Source organism: Bos grunniens, chromosome 22 (assembly GCF_055505025.1).
Source record: "Bos grunniens cultivar Pamir isolate PY7600 chromosome 22, Bosgru_T2T1.0, whole genome shotgun sequence".
NCBI lineage: Eukaryota > Metazoa > Chordata > Mammalia > Artiodactyla > Bovidae > Bos > Bos grunniens.
The window spans coordinates 47,871,095-47,895,155 of record NC_141186.1 but is presented as its reverse complement, the minus strand read 5'-3'; the positions used below and the strand labels follow the sequence as shown (position 1 = coordinate 47,895,155).

General features: G+C 45.5%; 1 protein-coding gene and 1 long non-coding RNA gene across 28 annotated transcripts in view; one reads left to right on the top strand and one right to left on the bottom strand.

Moving 5' to 3' along the window:
• CACNA1D (calcium voltage-gated channel subunit alpha1 D) overlaps positions 1–24,061 on the top strand; it is a 347,101-nt gene that overhangs the window by 6,393 nt on the left and 316,647 nt on the right. For all 27 annotated transcript variants that reach the window (XR_015151536.1, XR_015151535.1, XR_015151538.1 and 24 more), the window contains exon 3: positions 45–150. Coding sequence is in view for 23 of the 27 variants with exons in the window: in XM_086367471.1 (XP_086223597.1) it covers positions 45–150 (106 nt within the window). In the remaining 4 variants the exon portion in view is untranslated. The remainder of the gene's footprint in view (positions 1–44; positions 151–24,061) is intronic.
• On the bottom strand, positions 12,946–13,731 carry LOC147348386 (uncharacterized). The gene is made up of 2 exons (XR_015151545.1): positions 13,429–13,731; positions 12,946–13,109 (listed from the first exon to the last, which is right to left on the bottom strand). It is a non-coding gene; the product is annotated as an uncharacterized LOC147348386 (long non-coding RNA).

The following is a 24,061-nucleotide window of genomic DNA, read 5'->3' as shown; positions in this document are numbered from 1 at the left end:
TGTATGTTAGCATGACACATATAGACCTTAACAAAAACTTTCAGACCATTTGACATATTTATATTATTGGCTATTTTTGCCAATTGTGTGGCCTTAGCTATTTACATCCCATTCCCTGAAGATGATTCTAATTCAACAAATCATAACTTGGTAAGTGTCCTTAGAATTGCTGCTTGTCTTGATGTGTGCTTGTCATTGACCTCAGTATTGAAGTGGGCAGCTGGCTTTCTGAGTGGTTGAAATTTACAATGATGCGTGTGATGTTTCACAGAGTTTTGCAGCAGTGGTTTTTTTTTTTTTCTCTTTTGAGCTGTATTCTCAAATTTATACTGAATGAATGAAGTGTTTAAAGTCATGAATTTTGTATAAACAGATGTGAAACTTTTCATGGAAGAGGTTTGTAGCAGATTTAAAAATAACTTTTCTCTCCATGTAGCCTTTTTTTTGGTTCTGCCATTCTCTTCCTGGTAATGTTAGCTTTTTTCCCCTTATCTAGTGTTATTTGGGAGTTTGGGGTACTTTGGTCGATTTTTCTGGTAAGTAGAGAGTTATCATGTAGATTTTGTACATCAGCTATTGTTGCAGAAGTAGAACACGACAAAACTAATCATCATAGAACATAATTCTGAGAATAATATAATAGAATGTCTAAGTTCCTCCTGTTAGTCCTATGACATGCTCCAGGATAAAATGATTCTATAGTGAAATAAATTGGGATACTTCCATATACTTTATTGCTCTCTTAAAGATTTATCGTGCACATTAACTCAGTAAAAGCTCCAGGAAAGTCTGTAGTTAAAAAACCAGTTTCATTTTGTTTAACTCAGCTTAGTCCCTAAAAGTAATTGGTCATGGATTCTTTAAACATTTTTTTGGCAGCGTGCATCACAGTGTTTCATGGAACTTCCTTTGGGAAAGGTTGATATCGTTAAAAAAAAAAAAAAAAAAGCACTGAGAAGCACTGGAATGGGACTAGGAATTGTCCCTCTGGGCTGTTAACTGGCTGTATTTTGGGGCGTTTCCCAGATCCTTTCTGCATTGCTGTTGACCCATCTGTCAATTCAGGGGACTGGACGAGAAGATCGCCAGGGTTGTTTTTACCTCTGACATCCTGTAATCTTGCCTTGATGATTCAGAATTCAGAATTTTTCTGGTGCTGTGGCATCCTCTTTGCAAGGATCAGTCCTTCATGACCGGAGCCCATGCAGAAGTGAGGTGAATGAGGGCCTGGTCCCGGGTAACAGCAATTCTCTCTCCTGCTTTGCTTTTCCCTCGCTCAGCTGGTTCCATTTGTTTTTGGTTTCTTCTGTTGAAGCTGTATTTTAATAGGTCTGAATGTTCTTAGCTGTGTGTGGTAAAGGTAGAACTAGGTGGGGAGAGCTCTCCCAGGGTCTGGAGACGGTGACCGTATGCTCTTATGACTTTAGACTTCATGGTTTATGTACGGGATTTCATGTTGCATCTCTAATGTGCAGCATATTTTATATGTAGTGTGATGTCTCTTCATCTTTGGGCTTTTGTAGTCTGCTGTGTAGAGAATTTTAAAAAATTATGGATACTGCTACTGCAAGAACAACTGGAAATGGAAGTTGGATATACAGATAAAGACTGACTGTTAGTATATATTTATACTGTGTTAGAGATGATTTGTGTGACTCTGGCTATTTTAAATAGCTTCTGATTTGGTTGTAGACATGTGCCTTTAGACAGTCATTTCAAAGGAGAAGCAGAAGTAGTGAAAAGCCCCCATCAGTGGGGCTAGATCATCAGTCTAGGCCACAGATGGTGTCAGCCTTGTTACCAAATTTAACAACGTGGATGGTGACCCAGTTTGTTGCTTTTTGTAGCTCAAGAGAACATGATTAAACAAACTTAGAAAATAAATACCTTTCAGAAAGGCAGATTAATTCAGATCAATGGAATAATTAATGTAGCTGCATGTATAAGTCAATTGATATTCCGATTTTTTTTTTTCCCCAGGGAAATTTAGGGCACCAATATAAGAAGTGTCAGACCATTTGGATTTCTCAGCTAATAACCGAGGGAATAAATATAGGAAATAAATACACTATAGAAAATGAATAAATCTCTCTTCCTAACCCCTGCAGTCCCTCGCCAGTGGATCTTTTCTTGACAGTTCTTAAATACTGGTCTTTGTGGATGGGAGAGGGCAGGGTGTTAGTTTGGCAAGCCTTTTTAAAAAACCAACATTTATTTCTTTGACCTCTTAATATTCTAAGGCTTAGAGCATTCTAGTTTGTGTCTTCGTTTACTTGGCTGGTCACATGGCCGGATGAGTTTAATCTCTGCCTAACTCTTTAAATATCTCTTGTCCCACTGTGGGAAGGGAAAACTGTGGATTCCCCCCTGACTCTCATCAAGGTCCCATGCCATGTCAGTCTTCCTTCCAGGGAGCAAGTTTTTTTTTTTTTTTTAATATATGTGACCCCATTTATACCAAAGTGATTGCTCTATTTTGGGGGTTGGTTTAGAGGCAGCTGAACGAAGCTTATTTTTCATCTGTAGTAAATACCTTTCAATGAATGTGAATGGCAAAACAAAGGGCAGAGACCCATACGGATTGCAAAGCTGTATGTGTCAGGGAGCTGGTGGTTTCCTTTGCCTGCAGGCTCTGTTGGGAATGTGGATGTTGAGCACACAGAGTACAGTTCAGGGCCAGTTTTGTGGAAGATGTTTCTGCCTGTTGCAGGTAGTTTGTCGTGAAATTATTACTTTCGTTGCCTAAGAAATGTGGCCATTACCCTCGGTCCAGTGTGGGTTTGGCCTGGGTTGCACGTCACTGAGCCAGCTTTGGGCATTTGAGATTACCTTGGGGGCAGCAAGTTTTCCCAGGGGTAGTTTTTATAAAAAAAATATATATATATAAACAGTCTCAAGTTTCTGTGCAGCTTTCCTTTGTGGACTTGCAGGGACCCATGGAGGCTGCAGCCATGGAAATGGTGCAACTCAGTTCCCACAGCCATCTCCCTCTTAGATCAGTCAGTCGCAGGGGTTCTTCAGTTCCACTTATTGAAAGCATATATCATTCATTTAATTTTCTTGTTAGCACGGGGCAGGGGCTGCGGAGAGCGCTTCTTTATGGAGTGTCAGAGTGGGGACGATCACAATTCCTGTACTTCATTGTGGTGGAAAATGCTTTATTTGGCTTTCCGAACTTCAGTTTCTCATAAGCAACTGACTTAAGCCTCAGTCTGGGCATCCTGTACCTGGAACTCCCACCCCACTCCTAGGCTCTATAGTGCTAAACAGCCTCAAATTAGAACCTTCCAAAGAGGGGGCACCCAGCTTCCTCAATGTCTGCAGCCATGGAGTCGGCGGGGGCGGGGGGGCGGGGCATGGCCTCTGCCACCCTGTCCTTTTACCAGGTAAAAGCCCCCCCACCCCCGTCTTCCCCTTCCTCTCCATTCACTTTGTGGCCGGGTGGCATGACCCTGAGGCTTCAGGAGCCACCTGCTCTCCGAAGGAAGTCCAAGTCCTCCTTGGTCTTCCTGACCTTTTCTGGTTGACTCCCTGTGCCTCTCCTTCATGCCCCCCACCCCACCCTATTCTATTCACCCACCAGCCTTTCCTAAACACCCCTCCCTACTCTGGTCCACCTCCTGGCCTTTTCTCCATCTGAAATACCTCTTCCCCCCTCCCACCCCTTCATCGTCATCACTGTCCTTAGGAAGAATCTTAAAAGGACGTCTCTTCTGTGAAGCCTTTTCTGAACCTGATTAGAAGTAACACTGTTATCTGAACTGCTCTCCTGGCACTTTGCATATGAAACACTCTATATTTTAGTTATTTATGTGCACATCTTATCTTTATCTTATCAAGCCTCTTCAGAATACAATTCACAGTGAATCCTTTTGGAACCCCACCAGCACGGAGCCCGAAGGTGTGTACATGATGTTCATAAACGCGGGTTGTTGAGGACCACTGAATGACCACTCTCAGGAGAATCTCCTCACCCTTCAGTCTTTCCTCTGAACTCAGGATTTCCTCAGGTGGCAGGCCTCTCCGTGGACGCCTCCCAAATCCTTGGTTGGGGGTGGGTGGCAAGTTCCAAGTGTTTACCCTTGAAGAGCTGAGGGTCCTCTGACCCTGCTTCTTATGTCCCGGTGGCTGAGGTGCCATTGGAGCTGGGTTTCCCTGCTGAGCATTCCTGTAGGTTTTGTGCTCCGGCTCCAGGGCCAGCAGTAGCAGGGTGCTGGGAGGCTCCCTGGGAAGCAGTGCCGCCTGGGGCTTCTTGTCAGTGAGACCAGATGCTTTACGAGGGCCAGGAGTGCTGGGGGACAGCCTACTTTGATTGCATTCTGTCCTCCATGGCTGAGATCCCCACACTGTGTTTCCTGGGTTTAAAAAGGAAGTTCATTGGCTCTGCATGCTCCAGGGTTTAGCATCTCACATAGTGTATGGTGTGAATTGAACTGAAATACCTGAGACACAGTGTCATCACTTGGCTCCCTGGGCTCTGCCTAGAAGGTGGCTTTTAGTTCCGTACCTCGTCTCTGTGTCTTTCTGTTTGAACTGTGTGTATTTCTGCGTGCCTCTAGATTCTGGTTTTTTTTTTTTTAAGGATTGCTCCTGTGTTGCCCTCACTGCAGCCTTCTCTGGTCCTTGTCCGCACCGTCTACCCCACCAGCCTGTGTAAATAGTACTTGCTTTCCTCTTTGCAGACATTCACCCCTTTTCACCTTATTCTGTAACTACTGTGGGATGTCGCTTGGTGTGTGGAGTGCAGTTCTGTATATGGTCTCTGGGCTCTGACAGCCTGGCTCTTTGGATGATGAGCTAACTGACTTTGGACGAATGTAGCACATGCTGAGGCTGGAGTCTGGTTGATCTCTGTGGTGTTGTGAGCTTCACTCTGCGTAGGGGCACAGTAGGCACACGAGGAAATGCATGTGAAATGAGTAGGTCCATAAATGAAAGATGTGCAGGGCTCCGTGGCATGTCCTTTATAGATTAGTAGTTAATTTTCAACAATTGGCTAATGATTAATGTTTGCCTGAGAGGCTGACTTTCATTGTCCAGTATTAATGACAATCTCAGGAAATACCTGTCAGAGTTTGCCTTAAATTTCAGGGTTGTATATTTCTTGGCAAATTTAGCTCTTTGTATTTGAAGCAGGAGAGAAGTAAGACACGTGCTTAATACTTTTTGAATCCCTGCGTCATAAGCCGGCTTCTGTGCTCAGCATTGTGTGTGAACCATGTGTGAGTGGTTGTACTTGTGTGTGTATGTGTGTTTGTGAGACATTTCGTTTGAAGGTTGGTGGAAGGAGGGCAGCAAAATGACCAGACTGGATGGACTTGTGTAGTAACATTTAATCCAGATGTGGTTTCCTGATCTTAACGGTGAATCCATTTATGTCTTGTACAAGTTATAGCATCTCTTTTGTCATCTTACCTCATGTTGACAGAGAACAAGTTACCCAGATTGACCTTTTATTGAACAGATTTTGAGTATTGGCAGTTTTTTGGAAATCAAATCCAAGTCTTAAAGGATTCAGATTTACTTCTATTACTTCCTTAAGAAGAATTCCCAAAGGATTCTTTAAGGATTGTTAAAAAGTGAATCTCATTGTTTTATAGACACACCTCAAACACTGGAACTTTCCTGCTTAGACCCTTTAAAAATGAGCCTACCTTAGAGACTTCCCTGGTAGTCCAGTGATTAAGACTTTGCCTTAATGCAGACGCCACAGGTTTGATCCCTGGTCAGGAAACTTAAGAACCCCCATGCCTTGTGGCCAAAAAAGACTGAAACATAAAATGGAGGGAATATTGTAACAAATTTACTAAAGACTTTAAAAATGGTCCACACCAAAAGACACTTAAAGAAACGAAATGTATTTTAAAAAATGAGCCTATTTTGGAGTGAGGATATATTGGTGTATTGGCCAGAACTTGTTGGATTACCAGTTGCAGAAACACAAATTGGCTTAGTTGGGGAAAAAAGAAGTACGTGTGTGTTTGTAATTTATTAACTGAGCTAACTGAGAAGTCCAAAGGGTAGAAACTGTTATCAGATACAGCTGGAAAGGGGGCTTAAAAGAGGGACTCGGGATCCCACCCTGCACCCCAGCACCCCTGTCCCCCAGGCACAGTCTGACTGGCCTCCAGCAGCTCCCCCTTACACACCACCTGAAATGTGCATCTTATAAGCCCACTTCAGGGAGGGTCTTTGGGGTCCCTCCCTGGGAGATGCATTCCTTCTTTAACCTCAGTTCAAGTTCAATATTTTAAAAATGATTGTGTGAGAAACAGAAGACCCATGTATCAGATTCATGGGTAGCTTCTTTTTCTAACCTAGCTGTCTGCAAAACATGAGAAGGACTTGCTATGGAAGTACTTGCCCAGCAGTAGAGACACTTAGTCTTGTTAACTCGGGGTGGTGGTGGTGGTGGTGGTACGGGGGTGGGGGGTACTCTAGAACAGACCCTCACCTGCACCTCCCCTAGGAAAGTCTCTAAAGAGATTGCAGAGGCTCTGGAATGCTGGTGCCTGAGCAGAATGTTACTGCTTGCTTGGACGCTGAGCCGCAGGAAGCGCTGTTGGTGGGTGTCCTTGCCCCGTGGGGTGGCAGTGGGGGTTGGCCGGTCATTCTGGAATAGACTTGAGCCTCCTGTCATGCTCCTAGTCCTGGGGCCCTCTGCCGTCAGCCCTGTAGGATATGTCCCCAAGACCTGTTCTGGCCATGTGTTCGAAATAGGAAAGTGCCAGAAGGTGTCTTCCCTTTTTAATTCAGGTGAGATTGGGATTCTCACAGCTGGGGTTCTTGTGGACAGTGATGTGCTTGACTGGGCAGGCAGACTGGCCCTGGGAGGTGGGGAGGAGGGCACAGTGAGAAAAGCTAAAGATGGGGTTGGAAGAGGAAGTGTCTGAGTGAGGACCCGTCCCCTCTGTGTGCATGAGGGCTGGGGCAGAGTGTGGTGGGTAGATAGACAGATGGCTGTTTTTCTGACACACACCTTGTAGCATGAAAACTTCTTTTGGAGATTTTTAACTAAGCAGGGCCCCAGACACTGTCCAGACTGGGGAAAATGACTTTCTTATCCAGAACCACAAAGCAGTTACTTCTGCTAATTTCTTTTCCTCCTCCTTACTGGTTGATGGGTACATTTAGAAATCACCTGTTGAAATTTTTGAATGACTGAATGTGAGGGTCAGGCTGGAGGGAATTGGGGGACCGTCCTGAGGGAGGGAAGGCCAGCTGCACCCTTCTCAGGAGAGATGCAGCTAACAGGTGGACCCCACCTGGGAAGGAAGGAGAGGGTATCTTTGGTCAGCTTGGCCTGAGGATGCAGAGCAGGCTGGCTGTGAGGTTCATGATTTCCCAGCCGTGGTCATCTTCTGAGGGGCCCACCCTGCCTCCTTTCCTTGCATCCATGGGGAGGTCTAGCATGGCATACTCACACTTTTGTAGTGTGTAAGGACTCTTGTTTATAAGACAGGAAGTCGAGGCACCATTATTCAGCAAATATTTATTGAGACCTGCTCTGCAAAGCATATCAGACTGAGGGGTCCAGGCCTGTAGCTTGTAGCTGGTGCTGTGGTGGGCTTCCTGTGCCAGGTCGCCCTTTCATGAGGAAAACCTACCACGTGGGGTCAGAGAAAGGCTTTCTTTGTTTTTCATATTTTGTGTTCTTACAGTAAATCATCATTCAAACTTATAGAAATAGTTTATATAAATAATACACACATATGTTCTTCTAAACTATTGAAACAATACAGATAAAAATGACTGTATTGTTTTGCCTATCCAGCTCCTTCTAATTACAATAATCAGTTTCATAATTTTTTTTTTTAAACTACGTCTGTATGTGTTTAACATCTGTGCGTTTTGAAATAGGTGTCTACCAGTTTGGGTGTTTTAACATTTTACACACGTGGAAGGAGACTGTGTGCATTGTAAAGCTTGTATGTTTGCTCCCTTAATGTGTCTTACAGATCTTTCCATATCTGTGTGTAGAAATCTGACAACTCCTTAGCCGCCATAAAATATTCCATGTATGTGTCATAGTTGATTTAGTTATTCTCTTTCTGGTGAGCAGTTAGGTTAGTTCCTAAAGTTTTGCTGTTTGAAACAATGCTGCCTTGAACATCCTTGTATGTGCTCTTTATGTGTACAAGTAAACATTTCTCTGGGATAAGTACTTAGAAGTAAACTCTCTGGGTGGGAGGACAGTGCGTTTTAATTCCATACTTCCTGCTGCATTGGCTTCCACTAAGCCCCTATCGATTTACACTCCCACCCCCGCAGCTCCTTGAGATCAGTCGGCCTTTGATGAGTGACCTCATTTGTTCCTTATCTCAGGCCATGGGAAAGGAAATCTTAGTGGCTTGGAGAGAGTACAGCCTCTTTCTTGGATGTCTGGTAGACACCCAGAGCATCTGGTTAGAGCAGCAAGTCCTGGAACCCTGAGCACCAGACTCGTCATCTCTTTTGAACCACTGACTGAGATGAAAGGCATCAAGGCTGCTTATTCTTTCCCTTGCTTTGGGTGCCATGCACTTGGGGACCGGGATTCTTTTTTTTTTTTCTTTGTGAGAATTCTTTTTTTTTAAATTTTATTATTATTATTTTTTTACTTTACAATATTGTATTGGTTTTGCCATACATCAACATGCATCTGCCACGGGTGTACACGTGTTCCCCATCCTGAACCCCCCTCCCACCTCCCTCCCCATACCATCCCTCTGGGTCATCCCAGTGCACCAGCCCCAAGCTTCCTGTATCCTGCAGCGAACCTGGACTGGCGATTTGTTTCCCATATGATACCATACATGTTTCAATGCCATTCTCCCAAATCATCCCCCGTGCCCCCCACAGAGTCCAAAAGACTGTTCTATACATCTGTGTCTCTTTTGCTGTCTTGCATACAGGGTTGTCGTTACCATCTTTCTAAATTCCACATACATGCGCTAGTATACTGTATTGGTGTTTTTCCCTCTGGCTTACTTCACTTTGTACAATAGGCTCCAGTTTCATCCACCTCATTAGAACTGATTCAAATGTATTCTTTTTAATGGCTGAGTAATACTCCATTGTGTATATGTACCTTAGCTTTCTTATCCATTCATCTGCTGATGGACGTCTAGGTTGCTTCCATGCCCTGGCTATTATAAACAGTGCTGCGATGAACATTGGGGTACACGTGTCTCTTTCAATTCTGGCTTCCTCAGTGTGTATGCCCAGCAGTGGGATTGCTGGGTCGTATGGCAGTTCTATTTCCAGTTTTTTAAGGAATCTCCACACTGTTCTCCATAGTGGCTGCACTAATTTGCATTCCCACCAGCAGTGTAAGAGGGTTCCCTTTTCTCCACATCCTCTCCAGCATTTATTGCTTGTAGACTTTTGGATCGCAGCCATTCTGACTGACGTGAAATGGGGGACCGGGATTCTTTCAAAGGAAACATTCATTTCAGATAGCTTACAGATAGTGAAAGTGAAAGTGAAGTCGCTCAGTCGTGTCTGACTCTTTGCAACCCCATGGACAGTAGCCTATCAGGCTCTGCAATCCATGGGATTTTCCAGGCAAGAATACTGGAGTGGGCTGCCATTTCCTTCTCCAGGGGATCTTCCCAACCCAGGGATCGAACCCGGGTCTCCTGCGTTGCAGACAGACGCTTTACCGTCTGAGCCACTAGGGATTAGCTGACAGATAAGCAAGTCCCTAATGCAAAAACTGAGCCTTTAGTTTTGCAGTGTTTGCTTGCTACAGTTGAGTTCTAAGGCAAATACTTCCTTCATATTCCTTTTAGTTGTGGAAGAAAAATATCTCACCTGGTATATTTCTGCTATTTCGTGCTCCTTGATTATTAATTATTCTATTTTCACACACAGTAGAACCTTGCTATTATTATGGTATTTATTACAGGATTTGTCCCCCTTTCTACTTCCAAAAGCTCTGATGTGGCTTAGAGAATGGAAGCTGATGAAAGATGGGGCAGCCACGAATACAAACCAAAAGCAGATCTGCCCAGGTTGCACAAGGCCAACAGTTTGCAAACACCCGAGCACCGAACTGGCCTTTAGGCTTTGTAGCAGTGGTGGCAAAAGGGAGCACTTCTGACTTACAGGGTTTTTTATCCTCTCAACAATGGGAAGCGGCCTCATTCATTGTGAGAGGCACTTTCTAGGAAGCAGATCCAAGCAGGAATCTACAGCATGGGTCCTTGTACAAGGTACTGTTGGGGTGCGGGGAGCTGTGTCTTTGCTGTGCTTTTGTTAACGAGAAATAAATGCCCTGCAAGCAGATGGTCTCTGGATTCAGAGCTCCTGAAGGGTTAGGGCACAGCATTAAACTGGCCTACCGGAGGCACTTCTGTATTCTATAACAGTTTTGCTTTTTGGTGATATAAATTACTTACAGAACTAAAAACTGGGAAGATTAAAGAAAGAGTAGTTTAAAATAACTATCATTTAATCATATATAAAGTCCTTTTTGGAGCATTTGTTATATGTAAAATATAGTCCATTAAACATACTCACTTACTGCCTTTACTTAGTTCAAGCCTGAGTACAAAAGGATAATATGAATTAATGCAAAGAACCACTCCCAGACCCTCGTTTTGGAAGAGCTGTGGTTTTATTATTTTACTCTAATGTGTACTAAAGAAGTGACCACTATTTAAAAGGGAAGACATCCTTGAATGTTCTTTAGTAAATAGATAACAATGGGGCATAATGAAACACTGTTTAAATGACTCCTTTTAAATTGTACAAAAGTAGCTTGAAAGAGTAAATGGTTAAAATGATGCCCCTTTATACCAGGAATTAGTCCCTTAGCACTTTTTCTTTTTTAAGATAATGCAAAAGTGTGCTTCTTTTTGGGCATTCACAAATTCTGAATTATTGAAATATAAATTAATAGTGAATCTATCTAAAGCTCTCTTCAGAATTTTTATCTGGCGGGACTGAAATTAAACATCAAAGGTTCTAAATTAGAATGTGGGGAAGTGGTGATACCCAGCAAGAATATGGTAAAAGAGAGGTGTTTAAGAAATCTTTTTTTCTAGAAAGCCCTGTGGAGTTGGGACTAGTTTGGTTGGGGCTGAGAAAGCTTTGGTGCTATTTTAGGTTGGTCAGCTGAATAAGCTAACTGATAATCTTAAAGACAGGGGATGGGGGGTGGGGAACAGTAGCTTAGATGCTGGTTCTGATTTACTCTGGGTGGTATTGACTGTGAATCACAGACCCTGTTAGGCTGGGATTGGGCAGGACCCCAGAGACCTTCAGATGGATGTGTTCCTCTTCTAGACCCAGCAGTTGACTTGCTTAGGGTCGCAGTGAGAGAGGAGCCAAGTGGGGTCTGTCTCCGGGTCTGTTTCCTTCCCACCCTCTCCGTTACAGCCGTGAATCCAGGTTGAAATCAGGCATTTCCCATCTGACTGGCAGGTCTGAGGATGCCAGGGGCGCATGTGACATCTGGAAAATCAGATGACAAAAGAATGTCTCTTCAGAACAAGCTGGGCATTCAGCCGACTTTGAGCTATCTCAATTTTTTTATCTCCTCGATTTTTTTTTTTTGTCTTCCATAAGATAGTTTTGATCATCCCTCCCTCACCTTTTTTACTTCATTAATTATTCTTTTACTTGCTTCATGCCTATTAACATACAGGAATCATTTCGCCAAAGATGGCTTCATCATTTTAGGGAAAGAGGGCAGTGGCCAGTGGGTGTGGGATGGTAGGTAGGGATCAGGGGCCCAGTTGACAAATACAGGGGCGGGGGCTGTTGCTCCTTGGTCATCTGGCTCTGGGTGGCTGGCCTACTTTGTCCTCTTGACCATAACAAGGCACAGAGGTAATTGCCTTTGTTACGAGCTCATGGTTGACATCTACTGATCTAGGTGTGCTTTGTATGTGGAATCTCCTTGCTGCTGCTGCTAAGTCACTTCAGTCGTGTCCGACTCTGTGCGACCCCAGAGATGGCAGCCCACCAGGCTCTCCCGTCCCTGGGATTCTCCACGCAGGAATACTGGAGTGGGCTGCCATTTCCTTCTCCAATGCATGAAAGTGAAAAGTGAAAATGAAGTTGCTCAGTCGTGTCCAACTCCTAGCGACCCCATGGACTGCAGCCTACCAGGCTCCTCCGCCCATGGGATTTTCCAGGCAAGAGTGCTGGAGTGGGGTGCCATTGCCTTCTCCGGTGGAATCGCCTTAGTTCTCCTTTAATCCTCACCATAAAGCCAGGAGATCAGCCCTGGGATTTCTTTGGAAGGAATGATGCTAAAGCTGAAACTCCGGTACTTTGGCCACCTCATGTGAAGAGTTGACTCATTGGAAAAGACTCTGATGCTGGGAGGGATTGGGGGCAAGAGGAGAAGGGGACGACAGAGGATGAGATGGCTGGATGGCATCTCTGACTCGATGGACGTGAGTCTGAGTGAACTCCGGGAGTTGGTGATGGACAGGGAGGCCTGGCTTGCTGCGATTCATGGGGTCGCAAAGAGTCGGACACGACTGAGCGACTGATCTGATCTGATCTGATAAAGCCATGAGGAAGAGACTACTGAGAGCCTCATTTCACAGGTGAGGAAAAACGTCTGGGAGTGGTGAAGCTGCTCACACGAGGCCCCGAGGCCTCCTAATTGGCAGGGCCTGGGTCTGCATCCGGGCTTTCTGCCTCCGCAGCCCGCGCTCCAGCAGCAGGCGGTGCAGGCGAGCCGGGCCTCATAGGCCGCTGGCGTCTAAACGCCGGGTAGCGCGACGCCGGGACCTCCAGGTGGGTCTCTGCGCGGGCTTCCCGGCCCTGGTTTTGGTTCAGGCCTGGGTTCGGGGACTGGCCCAGAAACTCCTTACAGAGGAAGCATTCCCGCCGCCCAGAGGCCTTGCCAGGTCGGGTGGGGCTGTGGCTGGAGAGAGTCAGGGTTGCCCTCTGACCATCTCCTGAGGCGCCTTGTGAACCCAGTTAAAATGGGACTTGGAGGAGTTTTAAGTTTGAGCATTGCGTTGATTTTATTGCATTTTCATTCCGTGAAAAGCGTTACTCGTGAAGGGAAGGTGTGGGGGCTCTTGTGCATGGGTCGGTGGTAAGAGTGAGCAGTCAGGGCTGTGGTCACGCTGCTGCTCTTCCTTGCCCGGTGCCTTCCTTTTCTGTAAAAGAGATTAGGCGGCTGTCAGGGTGAGCGGAGCCCTGATTCCTGGGTGACATGGAGTCGTGGGCTCACTGTTGCCAGCGCGGCTGCATCCTTGAGCCTCCCGCAGTCCTGGGAGGTAGGGGTTGCTGTCCTCCGCTTTCCAGGTGAGGAACCTGGGTTTGGGAAGACGGACCGCTGGCTCCTGCCCGTGAGGGAGCAAGAGAATGGGCATCGGGTGAGAGTGGGACCCCTCCAGCCATGCCAGGTTTCCCGGACACTGGGTCAGGGATTTGCTTTCAAAGTCATTTTACAGAAGATGTTTTCAGCGGACAGACCCATTCCTTCTGTTCCGTGAAAAGCCTGAGACGTAGAGGACAGACAGGGTGCTGGAGGGGCCTGGTGTCGTATCAACAGGAAGCTACCCGCCCGTTATAGGAGACCGTGGACCTGGACTGCACCATCTTCGCTTAGACAGTGGTCAGGGCTGTTGGTTTGCCCTCGGGACACCGGGGAAAGAAAGGAGCTGAGTTAAGTGATCAGGATCTGGCTCCCACAGATGGGAAGCCTGACGCCACCCCCTCCCCCGCCCTACAGAGTTACTGGTGAGGCAACGCAGAACAAATCCAGAGCTCAGCCTCTCGCGAGACTTGGCGCGCGTCCTTGCCCGCATGCTTCCATGGGAACTTGTGAGTCCACGTGACCAGCTGTGTCTTGTTCTTGCTCGTCCCAGGTGGGAGACCCTGGCTCTGTCTGGATTTAAATGTTACTCAGAAGAGGAAAGAAAACAGTGCTAAGGTGCAGAACAGGGGCCCTGGGATTTTTGCTTCTCTTTTCCTCAGTGTAGCCCAGTCGGTGGAGGTTGGTGAGCGTGCCCCTTCCCTTCTCTTTGCGTTATGAGGGTTGGGGTCAGGGAAGGCCTCGTAGCTGCTCCTGGATGCCATCTGGGCAACCATTGAGGCTGGAGGTCCTGACCGTGGGTCTTGACTCTTTGCCATCCTGGTGGTTTGTGAGCTGAAGTTGGGCGCTTTTCCCTAGGAGCTTCACAGAGTCGCCCACCACGGGCAGCCTGTTCCCTGAGCCATATACTTGTGTGTGTTTGGTTACCCTGTTTTCTTATTTCCAACAAGAGTGTGAACTTGTTGTGGGCAGGGACCCAGCCTGCCCTTGTTTGCCGCCGCCTCGGCTCCTGGCACGGGGTGTTTGTAAATAGTGGACCAGTTAGTGAAGCATCACCGTGTCTGTGTCAGCTGCTCTGAGGTTGCCTTATCGCTCTGACTGCTTTCTTAATGTGGCCTGATGGTGTCTCTTTGCAAGCTGGGAACAGAACTTTGGGGAGAGGGATAGAGCAATGGAGGGGACCCACAGCAGGACAGAGAGGCAGAGATGGAGACAGGAGAGAGGGAGAGAGACAGGAGGGATGGGAGAGGGAGATATTCCCTTTGGGAGAGAATGTGATTGTTTAATGAAAACAGCAAAACCTACAAAACCAAAACACGGGGCTCTCTTCAAAGCATTTGTTCTGAGGCTGAGCCCTTGTCCCAGTGATGTAGGAATGCTTGTATTCAGAATCGCTTTCAAAGCCAATTTCTACTTTTCATTTTGCTTTTGTTTCTGGCAAAAGGTAGGGGTGAACCAGGTTGATCACTGACCTTATTCACTAGCCTTTTCCTAAAGAGATTCTGGGTATTTCTGAGAAAATCAAATCTGTCTTCAAAGAGCGCCACATTCTCTTGTCTGTGAAGCTCTCAAGAGGAGGGTGTCCTGGGCTCTGGAGAAGTTCGCCCTGGGAGCTGCTCCGAGGGGTGGCGGTATTCCCAGCACCACACCGCCCGCTTCCCAAGCTTCCTCCTTTGAAGGGAACAACACTTGTTTATGTGATTCTGGTGTGTTGATTAAACAGAACAGCCTTCCTACTTTGCAGTCACACTTCCCTAAGTCTACAGTCCCATCTGGTGCCAAGAATCCATCCCCCTAGACTTTCCTCTTTACCCACTGGCCCCAGGAACACCGTCAGATGAGGTATTTCACTCCCAGCTGTAGCCTGGCTTTTAAAGGCCTTCCTTGTCCCTGGCACAACAGACTTTCATGTTACCCCGGAATCAGGGGACTCAGATGTGGGCTTCTCAGAAGTGGGGATACCTGCCTCACCCCCACTAGGACTTGGGGGTCTTGTGAACTGTATCATTCACAGTTGTCGTGTTGGTAATTTTCACAAGTAGAATTCCTTCAGTTCCCAGGAGGGCTCCTTGGGCTTGACTTAGAATATGTGAGTTTCTGCAGTTTTTCTTTCCTTGCCTTTAAAAAAAATGCACTTTTGATCCTGGTTAGGTTAGACTTTTTCATCGTAGCGACAGCAGAAAGAGCTCCACCCTTCCTGTGTGTGAAGTGTGCGAGACGATACAGGCTGCTTTAAAAATAGCCTCTCGTTTATAAGTGTGGCGTCTTTAACTTAAGTCGTGTTCTGTGCACGTTCAGAAGGTCACCACCGGCACTTGTTGGGACCTGGGGGAGATAAATAGCAATTAATTGGTCTCCACTAAGTAGGTGGGATGAAGGCACGCACATTTTTTTTTAAACAGCCTTATTGAGATATAATTTACATACTGTACAATTCGCCATTTTAAATTATACAATTCAGTGGTTTTATTATATTCAGAGTCATGTAACCGTCATCAAGATCGATCTTATTTTCGTCACCTGAAAAGAAACCCCATACACATTAGCCATCACTCCCTGTTTTCCTCCAGCTTTCCCTCCCTTCCCCAGCCCTAGGGAACCACTAATCTGCTTTCTGTCTCTATGGAGTTTCCTATTTTGGACATTTTATATAAACTAAATTATATGTGTTCTATCAAGTCTGGCTTCTCTCATTTAGTATACTCTTCTTAAGATTCACTCATGTTGTAGCCTGTATCTGTACTTAATTTCTTTTGTGGCTGAATAGTATTCCATTGTACAGATATGTCACATTTTCTGTGTCCTTTCCTCAATTGGTAGACATTTGGATTGTTTCCATTTTTTGCATTGTGATATTATGAATACTGCTTTGAACATTCATGAACAAGTTTTGTATGAACTTAAATTCTCAATTCTCTTGAGTATACATACCTAGGAGTAGAATTTGCTGGGACATATGGTGATATGGTAACTTTAACATTTTGAGGAACTGTCCAACTGTTACCCAAAGCAGCTGCACCATTTACATTCCCACTAGCATTGTATCAAGATTCCAGTTTCTGCACATCTTTCCTGACACCTGTTAATGTATATCTGCTGGGTTCTAGCATCTTTAGGATGTGAAGTAGTATCTCATTATAGATTTGTAATTTTTATGACTGTGATGTTGAGCTTCTTTCCTTGGGCTTATTAGTCATTTGTATGTATTCTTTAGAGACATGCATATTCAGATTTTTGCCTACTTAAAAAATTGAGTTTTTTTAAATTCTTGAGTTGTAAGAATTTTTTATATATTCTAGATACCAGTTCCTTATCAGATCCATGCTTTGCAAACATTTTCTCTCCTTCTGTGGGTTGTCTCTTCATTTGCTTGATGGTGTCCTTCACAAAAGTTTTACATTTTGACCGAGAGGCATGTGCATTTTTAGCATCTTACAGCTGGATGGGGCCTTTGTGGTGGCCTGTTCTGAATCTCTTGTCCTTGTGGTGACATGCCTTGTGGTCCACAGAGAAGATGCCTTCCTCAAGATCACGGGCTAATAAAGGACTGGAGCTTAACCTCTGGGAAGCCTCAGTTTCATCCCCACTGTTTCTGAAGGTGGTAAGTTTAGGTGTGTAGGGAAAGAGTTGGTAGCACTGAACTGTTCTCATCTTCCTGGAGGCGCACAGACTCCAAACTCAGCTCTCGTTGTGGATGGACTGGCCTCTCCCCGAGGGTCATTTGTTTTTAAGTATAGAAGGGTCCTGTCACGTTTAGTCCTTTCTTTGGGAGGGTGCCATCTATGAGAGACTAGCGTGGATCAGTGCTGTCAGGGGTCATTGTCACTAGTCACCTGTAGCTGTGAGACCTTAAGTTAAAATTAACTCACATTTAAAATTTATCTTCTTAGCCACACAGTCCTCATGTGCATTGTTCAGTGTCCGGATAGGGCTGCCACGTGGGGCAGCACACATAGGACACGTTGCCGTCGCTACAGCAAGTGGTGGTGGATGGCGCTGGCCTGGAGGCGTCTGTGCCTTGTGTGCTGGTTCCACCCTCACCTCTGACCCAGGCTGCTTCTCTGGACCCACAGGCTTGGTCTGTCTTCTGTGTGTACCTCCTCCACCACTGAGACTTCCTATGTGTGTAGCTGCCTCTGGGCTTCTTGTCAAGCCTCCTCCTCAGATCAGATGGTCTGTGGGTCCTACTGGGAGAGACACTGCTTTTCTGTGGCTTCTGGACTTGGTTGCTAGTAGAGAGACCAGTGTGAGACCAGTGTCTTTCCTCACTTCAGCTGGTGGATGTCTTGCAGAAATTGAGCTGGAAGATGCTTGGAGAGAAGTACATTCTTTCTTGGAAAGGCTAACTCCTGAAAGTGAATGAATGAATGTGTTGGTCTGCTTGGTGGACAAGAGGAAGAAGTTGAACATTTTTGGAGTTTAGTTCTTTTGGCTGCATTGGGAAGTAGCCTTTTGAGTGGTGCTTCCTTGGTGGCTCAGATGGTTAAGAATCTACCTGCAATGCAGGAGACCTGAGTTCAATCCCTGGGTCGGGAAGATTCCCTGGAGAAGGAAATGGCTACCCACTCCAGTATTTTTGCTTGAAAAATTCCATGGACAGAGGAGCCTTGTGGGCTATAGTCCATGGAGTTGCAAAGAGTTGGACATGACTAAGCGACTAACGCTTTCATTTTTCCCTTTAGAACAGGGGTCTTCAGCCTTTGAGATCTAAAGCCTGATGATCTGAGATGGAGCTGATGTAATAATAATAGAAATAAAGTGTACAATAAATGTAATTCACTTAAATCATCCCCTCACACTGTCTATGGATAAACTCTTCCATGAAAGTGATTTCTGGTGTCAAAAAGGTTGGGGGCCGCTGCTTTAGAGGCAGTCAGTTCCAGGGATTTGCAAGATTCCAAAGGGGCATGAGGAGGAAGACGGGAGGAGTCAGAAATGTGGTATACCAAGTCAGTGCCATGGCAGATGGTGGCCTTGTCCTGTGTAGTGCTCTGGTACTAAGTCAGTTCAGTTGTGTTTGACTCCTGGTGACACTATGAACTGTAGCCTGCCAGGCTCCTCTGTCCATAGGATTCTCCAGGCAAGAATACTGGAGTGGGTTGCCATGCCCTCCTCCAGTGGTTCTTCCCGACCCAGGGATTGAACTAGCTGCTCCTGCATTGCAGGCAGATTCTTTACTGCTGAGCCACCAGGGAAGCACAGCGCCCTGGTGGGAGTCACCTTTATTTTAGTGCCTGTAATCCTGAGGGCTGTTCAGAACGCTGACTCCAAGGTCACCAGGGCTGCGCAAAGTCTCTCACAGGAAGTGCTTTATGTGAAAGGATTGAAGACATCGTGGTTGTACCAAGTTGGAGCATTAGAGCAGAGAGGAGCCTTAGAGGATATCAGAGAGAAGAAGGGATTGACCCAGGTCATAGCAAGTTAGTGGTGGCAAAACCAATGAGAATCTGGGTCCTGTGGCACCTGACCTTATGCACATCCCACATGCCAGTTTTTTTTCTTCATTTACATAAAGGACAAACACAGTGACTTCATGGAGATGTTGCCCAGGGTGAGACATGAATTAATTTAACCCATGTGAGGCACTGGTCTTGCCTTTAAGTCCTCCTCTGCTGCTTGCGTCATTTGAAAGTATATTAAGAAACCTTTCAATTAAGGCAGGATCACCCAGGTTCTCCTTCCTTCTCTGCACCCTATCTCCAGGATCTATTTTCTGCAGGGAGGTCTGTCCTTGACTTTAAAGAAAGCGTTGGGAAACAGAGACTTGTTGTTTTTGAGGTCAGCCTTGTTCACTGGACTTTGAGAGCCTTGAGGGCAAGGCCAGCGTCATCTGTCACCACTTGGGGACTGGCACAGTGTGTTCAGATGGGGAATATCTGTGAACTTTGCCTTTTTCAGGAAAACTACCCTTTGAATGGGTTTCTGAGGTACGAGGTCCCTTCTCCAGGTGGTGCTGAAACTTTGTCACTTCTGATTTGGGAATAGCGACCAGGAGAAATGGAATCTTTTTTTTTTTTTTTCCTGTTTGCAGGGAGAGTTGTGCATTTCGACTTTGAACTTTATGAGAGCTGGAGAATTTTCATGTTTGGATCAAGAGAGTAAAGGCTACTTTTTGCTAAATTGGGCAGTAGGTGTACAAAACCTGACAATATGCTGGGTAGAATTCCCAGAGCAGTGAGGGGTAAGCAGGGCATTGTGGAAGGCCTCCCAGGCCATAAACACAGGATATCTCACTTCATAGTGGAACTTCTCTGCTCTGTCCTCCAGAGGTGGCAAACCGTTCTTTTCAAAGACAAGCTTAATGACTACTGTGCCAACACACAAAACTACGAGATAAACGTATGCACCAGTTTAGCACTGGAAATGCAGTTTACAAAAGATTTGCACGACAATCTTAAAAACAGGTTGAAGCATCTTAGGCTCAGCTGCTGTACTTTTAAGTTAGTTATTAGGAACAGGGCTCTGGGGACAAGATTATGGAGCAGGGATGTGACCCAGTCAGAGCACCTGTCCGTCTGGCATTTGAAGCCTCTGTTTTTGGGTTCATTTTAATTAATTTCTTGTTCGGCCTTTAACAGGACCCAAGTTTCTCTGGTTGGAGCACAGTAAGTTTTCAGGCTGAATTACTTGGATCATTGCCTTTGTTTTCTTTTTCACATAGCCTGTGGATATCTGGCCTTTTCAGCCAAGGAAAATGGAAATGGTTTTAAACACTCACTTGAGCCATGAATTTCAACCATGTATTAATTTGCTGTTTATTCTTTGATTTTTCATATCTTTTGAGAAGCAATGAAATGACGCTGAGGCAGGCATTCAAGATCCTTTGGCGATACCTCTGGGGCCTGGAGCTGGAGGGTACGGCCTGGGAGAACGGACTGTGCCCTGCCACCCATTTCACCCACAGAGCAGCTCCCCACCCTCTCCCTCTCTCCCTCCCTCCCTCCCTTATGTGTGTGGTTGAGGTTTTCACTTAAGATTTCATCTGGGGAGAAAAAAATTTGACATGTCTCTTGCAGGCAGTTGGCGGACAGTTTGCTCTGTGTTCTGTCCTCGAGTCAGTGAGGTCTCCATGATGAACATTGAGGGCTTGGATTTGTTCCTTCCTCCTAAGAATCAGCCACAGGATAGATGCTGAACTCAGATCTCGATTTTGCCTCTAACTCAGCTGTTACTTAGCTTTTCCGGGAAGTGGAAGTAAGAAACCTGGTGTTACAGATGAGCACAGGCCCTTCAAGTGATCTTGTATTCAAAGTATTCAGTGTTATCCCCAGGTAGATCAGAGTATGAACTTATTCCTGTCTTCTAAAATTCTTTTCCTAGGGAGGAAAAGGATTCAGGCATGATGAGTAGTGTCAGTTCAGTTCAGTCACTCAGTCACATCTGACTCTCTGCGACCCCATGGACTGTAGCATGCCAGGCCTCCCTGTCCATCACCAACTCTTGGAGCTTGCTTAAACTCATGTCCATTGAGTTGATGATACTATCTAACCATCTCATCCTCTGTTGTCCCTTTCTCCTTCTGCCTTATCTTTCCCAGCATCAGGGTCTTTTCCAAGGAGTCAGTCCTTCCCATCAGGTGGCCAAAGTATTGGAGTTTCAGCTTCAGCATCAGTCCTTCCAATGAATACTGAGGACTGATTTCCTTTAGGATTGACTGGTTTGATCTCCTTGCAGTCCAAGGGACTCTCAAGAGTCTTCTCTAACACCACAGTTCAAAAGCATCCAGTTCTTCGGCACTCAGCTTTCTGTATAGTCCAGCTCTCACATCTATACATGACTACTGGAAAAGCTATAGTCTTGACTAGATGGGCCTTTGTGGGCAAAGTAATGTCTCTGTTTTTTAATATGCTGCCTAGGTTGGTCATAACTTTTCTTCCAAGGAGCAAGTGTCTTAGTTTCATGGCTGCAGTCACCATCTACAGTGATTTTGGAGCCCCCTCCAAATAAAGTCTCTCACTGTTTCCATTGTTTCCCCATCTATTTGCCATGAAGTGATGGGACCTGATGCCATGATGTTCGTTTTCTGAATGTTGAGTTTAAGTCAACTTTTTCACTCTGCTCTTTCACTTTCATCAAGAGGCTCTTTAGTTCTTCTTTGCTTTATGCCATAAGGGTGGTATCATCTGCGTATCTGAGGTTATTGATATGTCTCCCAGCAATCTTAATTCCAGCTTGTGCTTCATCCAGCATTTTGCATGATGTACTCTGCATATAAGTTAAACAAGCAGGGTGACAGTATACAGCCTTGACATGCTCCTTTCCCGATTTGGAACCAGTCTGTTGTTCCATGTCCAGTTCTAACTATTGCTTCTTGACCTGCAAACATTTCTCAGGAGGCAGGTTAGGTGGTCTGGTATTCCCATCTCTTTCAGAATTTTCCACAGTCTGTTGTGATCCACACAGTCAAAGGCTTTGGCATAGTCAATAAAGCAGAAATAGATGTTTTTTTTGAATTCTTTTTTGATGATCCAACGGATGTTGGCATTATGATCTCTGTTTCCTCTGCCTTTTCTAAAACCAGCTTGAACATCTGGAAGTTCATAGTTCATGTATTGTTGAAGCCTGGCTTGGAGAATTCTGAGCATTACTTTGCTAGTGTGTGAGATGAGTGCAATTGTGCGGTAGTTTGAGCATTCTTTGGCATTGCCTTTCTTTGGGATTGGAATGAAAACTGCCCTTTTCCAGTCCTGTGGCCATTGCTGAGTTTTCCAAATTTGCTGGCATATTGAGTGCAGCACTTTCACAGCATCATCTTTCAGGATTTGAAATAGCTCATCTGGAATTCCATCACCTTCACTAGCTTTGTTTGTAGTGATGCTTCCTAAGGCCCACTTGACTTCACATTCCAGTTTGTCTGGCTCTAGGTGAGTGATCACATTATTGTGATCTGAGTTATAAAGATCTTTTTGTATAGTTCGTCTATGTATGCTTGCCACCTCTTCTTAATATCTTCTGCTTCTTCTGTTAGGTCCATCCCATTTCTGTCCTTTATTGAGCCCATCTTTGCATGAAATGTTCCCTTGGTATCTCTAATTTTCTTGAAGAGATCTCTAGTCTTTCCCATTCTATTGTTTTCCTTTATTTCTTTGCACTAATCACTGAGGAAGGCTTTCTTATCTTTCTCTGCTATTTTTTGGATGAGTAGGTAACGGACCATATATAATGTGGTGGCTTTGCAGTGGGGGTGGTGGGGAGTACGGTGGGATTAAACTGGAACTAATGATTAAATGATCAATACAGAACTTTGAGGTTTTTGTTATTTTCTGCTTTGGGTATATAGCTTTTGCTCTGTAAAGCGTGGAGATGACCTATTTAATCCTTATGTATTTGGAGCTCTCAGAATGTGCCAAGGACCAGCCCAGTTGACTGAATGTTAATGGAAGGAGTCAGAAGTCAGTCCCTGACCACAGGGAGCTCAGAGTTCAGTTGGGGACAGATGGCCCTTAATGATCCCAAGTATTAGTATTCCTTTGATCTAAGGAAAGAACCCAATCCCAGCACAGACTGGATTGTCAAATAGCAATTTATTGGTTCTCACAACTGACCAGTCCAGAGATAAATCTGGAGTCAGCTCAGTGGCTCAAATGATGTCATCAGGGTCTGGCTTCTCTCTCCCCATTCTGCCTCCACTTCCTATGTGTTGACCCCGTTCTCAGAATGCCCTCCCCTTGTCATTGCAAGATAGCTGTCAGAAGTTCTTAGGCCTGCCTCTTTCCTTCCTTGCTTCCAGCAAAAGAGAGTGTGAGAGTCTGTGTCCAGCTCTGCCAGGCAGTCTTGTTTGATCTCATTGGCTCAGGCTGGGGCAGGTGCCTTCCTGAATCTGCCACATGGCTGGGGCATGTGAGGCACTGCCTGAGTTAAGAACTGACCCTGTACTTCACCCCTGAACCCAGGGTGGAGCCATCTCTACTCTAAGCCTGTGGGCTAAGAATGGAGAGAAATTGGAATGTTGATTTCTGGGAAAGGTAACGGGATCAGGCTTGAATTCTGGCCTCACTTCGCATCATGGCAGGCTGAACTTGGGGCTGTACTCCCACCTGACATTCCCATGGGTCACAACTTACTCCATGAGGAGCAGAGCATCTTGTTTCCATGTGGTTTAGCTGCACTGTGGATTTAGACACCAAATCTTGTCTGCCCCGAGAACACCGTTCTTTCTGAGGTTGGGAGGGAAACATTTCGGAGTAGCCTTAGGACCTTGACTCTGATAGCGAACATCTTCCTGGTGGTACTGTTTGGGACTCTCAGAGGCATACAGGTGAATAAGGACAGTGGTGCATGGGCACCCCTCCAGTCAGCCATGTTATTCAGATTAGCATGTTTTACTCTTTCTGGGGTTCCAATAGCAGATTGGCGAATGGTACAGACTTCAGAGATTTGGGAAGGAGAACTGAGTGTACATCCTGACTTCAGGTTCCTCATCTATAAATGGTAACCATCTCAGAGTTGTTGAGAGAAGTAAATGAAGTAGTGTGAGTAAAGCCCAGTGCCTGGAACATAGTATCCAGTCCATAGAGGTAGCTGTTGTCATTTCCTAACTTTTCAGATGAGTAGGGATGCTACCAGATAATCTCTGTGGAGTTTTAGTGTGACCATTCTGTGAATCTATGAAAACCTTTCTTTCACTGCCCACACCTCTGAAAACTGGAGATGCTTCTTCACTGGGGATGAGATGTTGGAAAGCTCTCACAGGCCATAGCCTCACCTTATAATTCACTGAGTACCTTTGCATGCATGCTCTCATTTGATTCTTAGAATAGCCTGTGATGAAATCATGATCCCCATTTTATG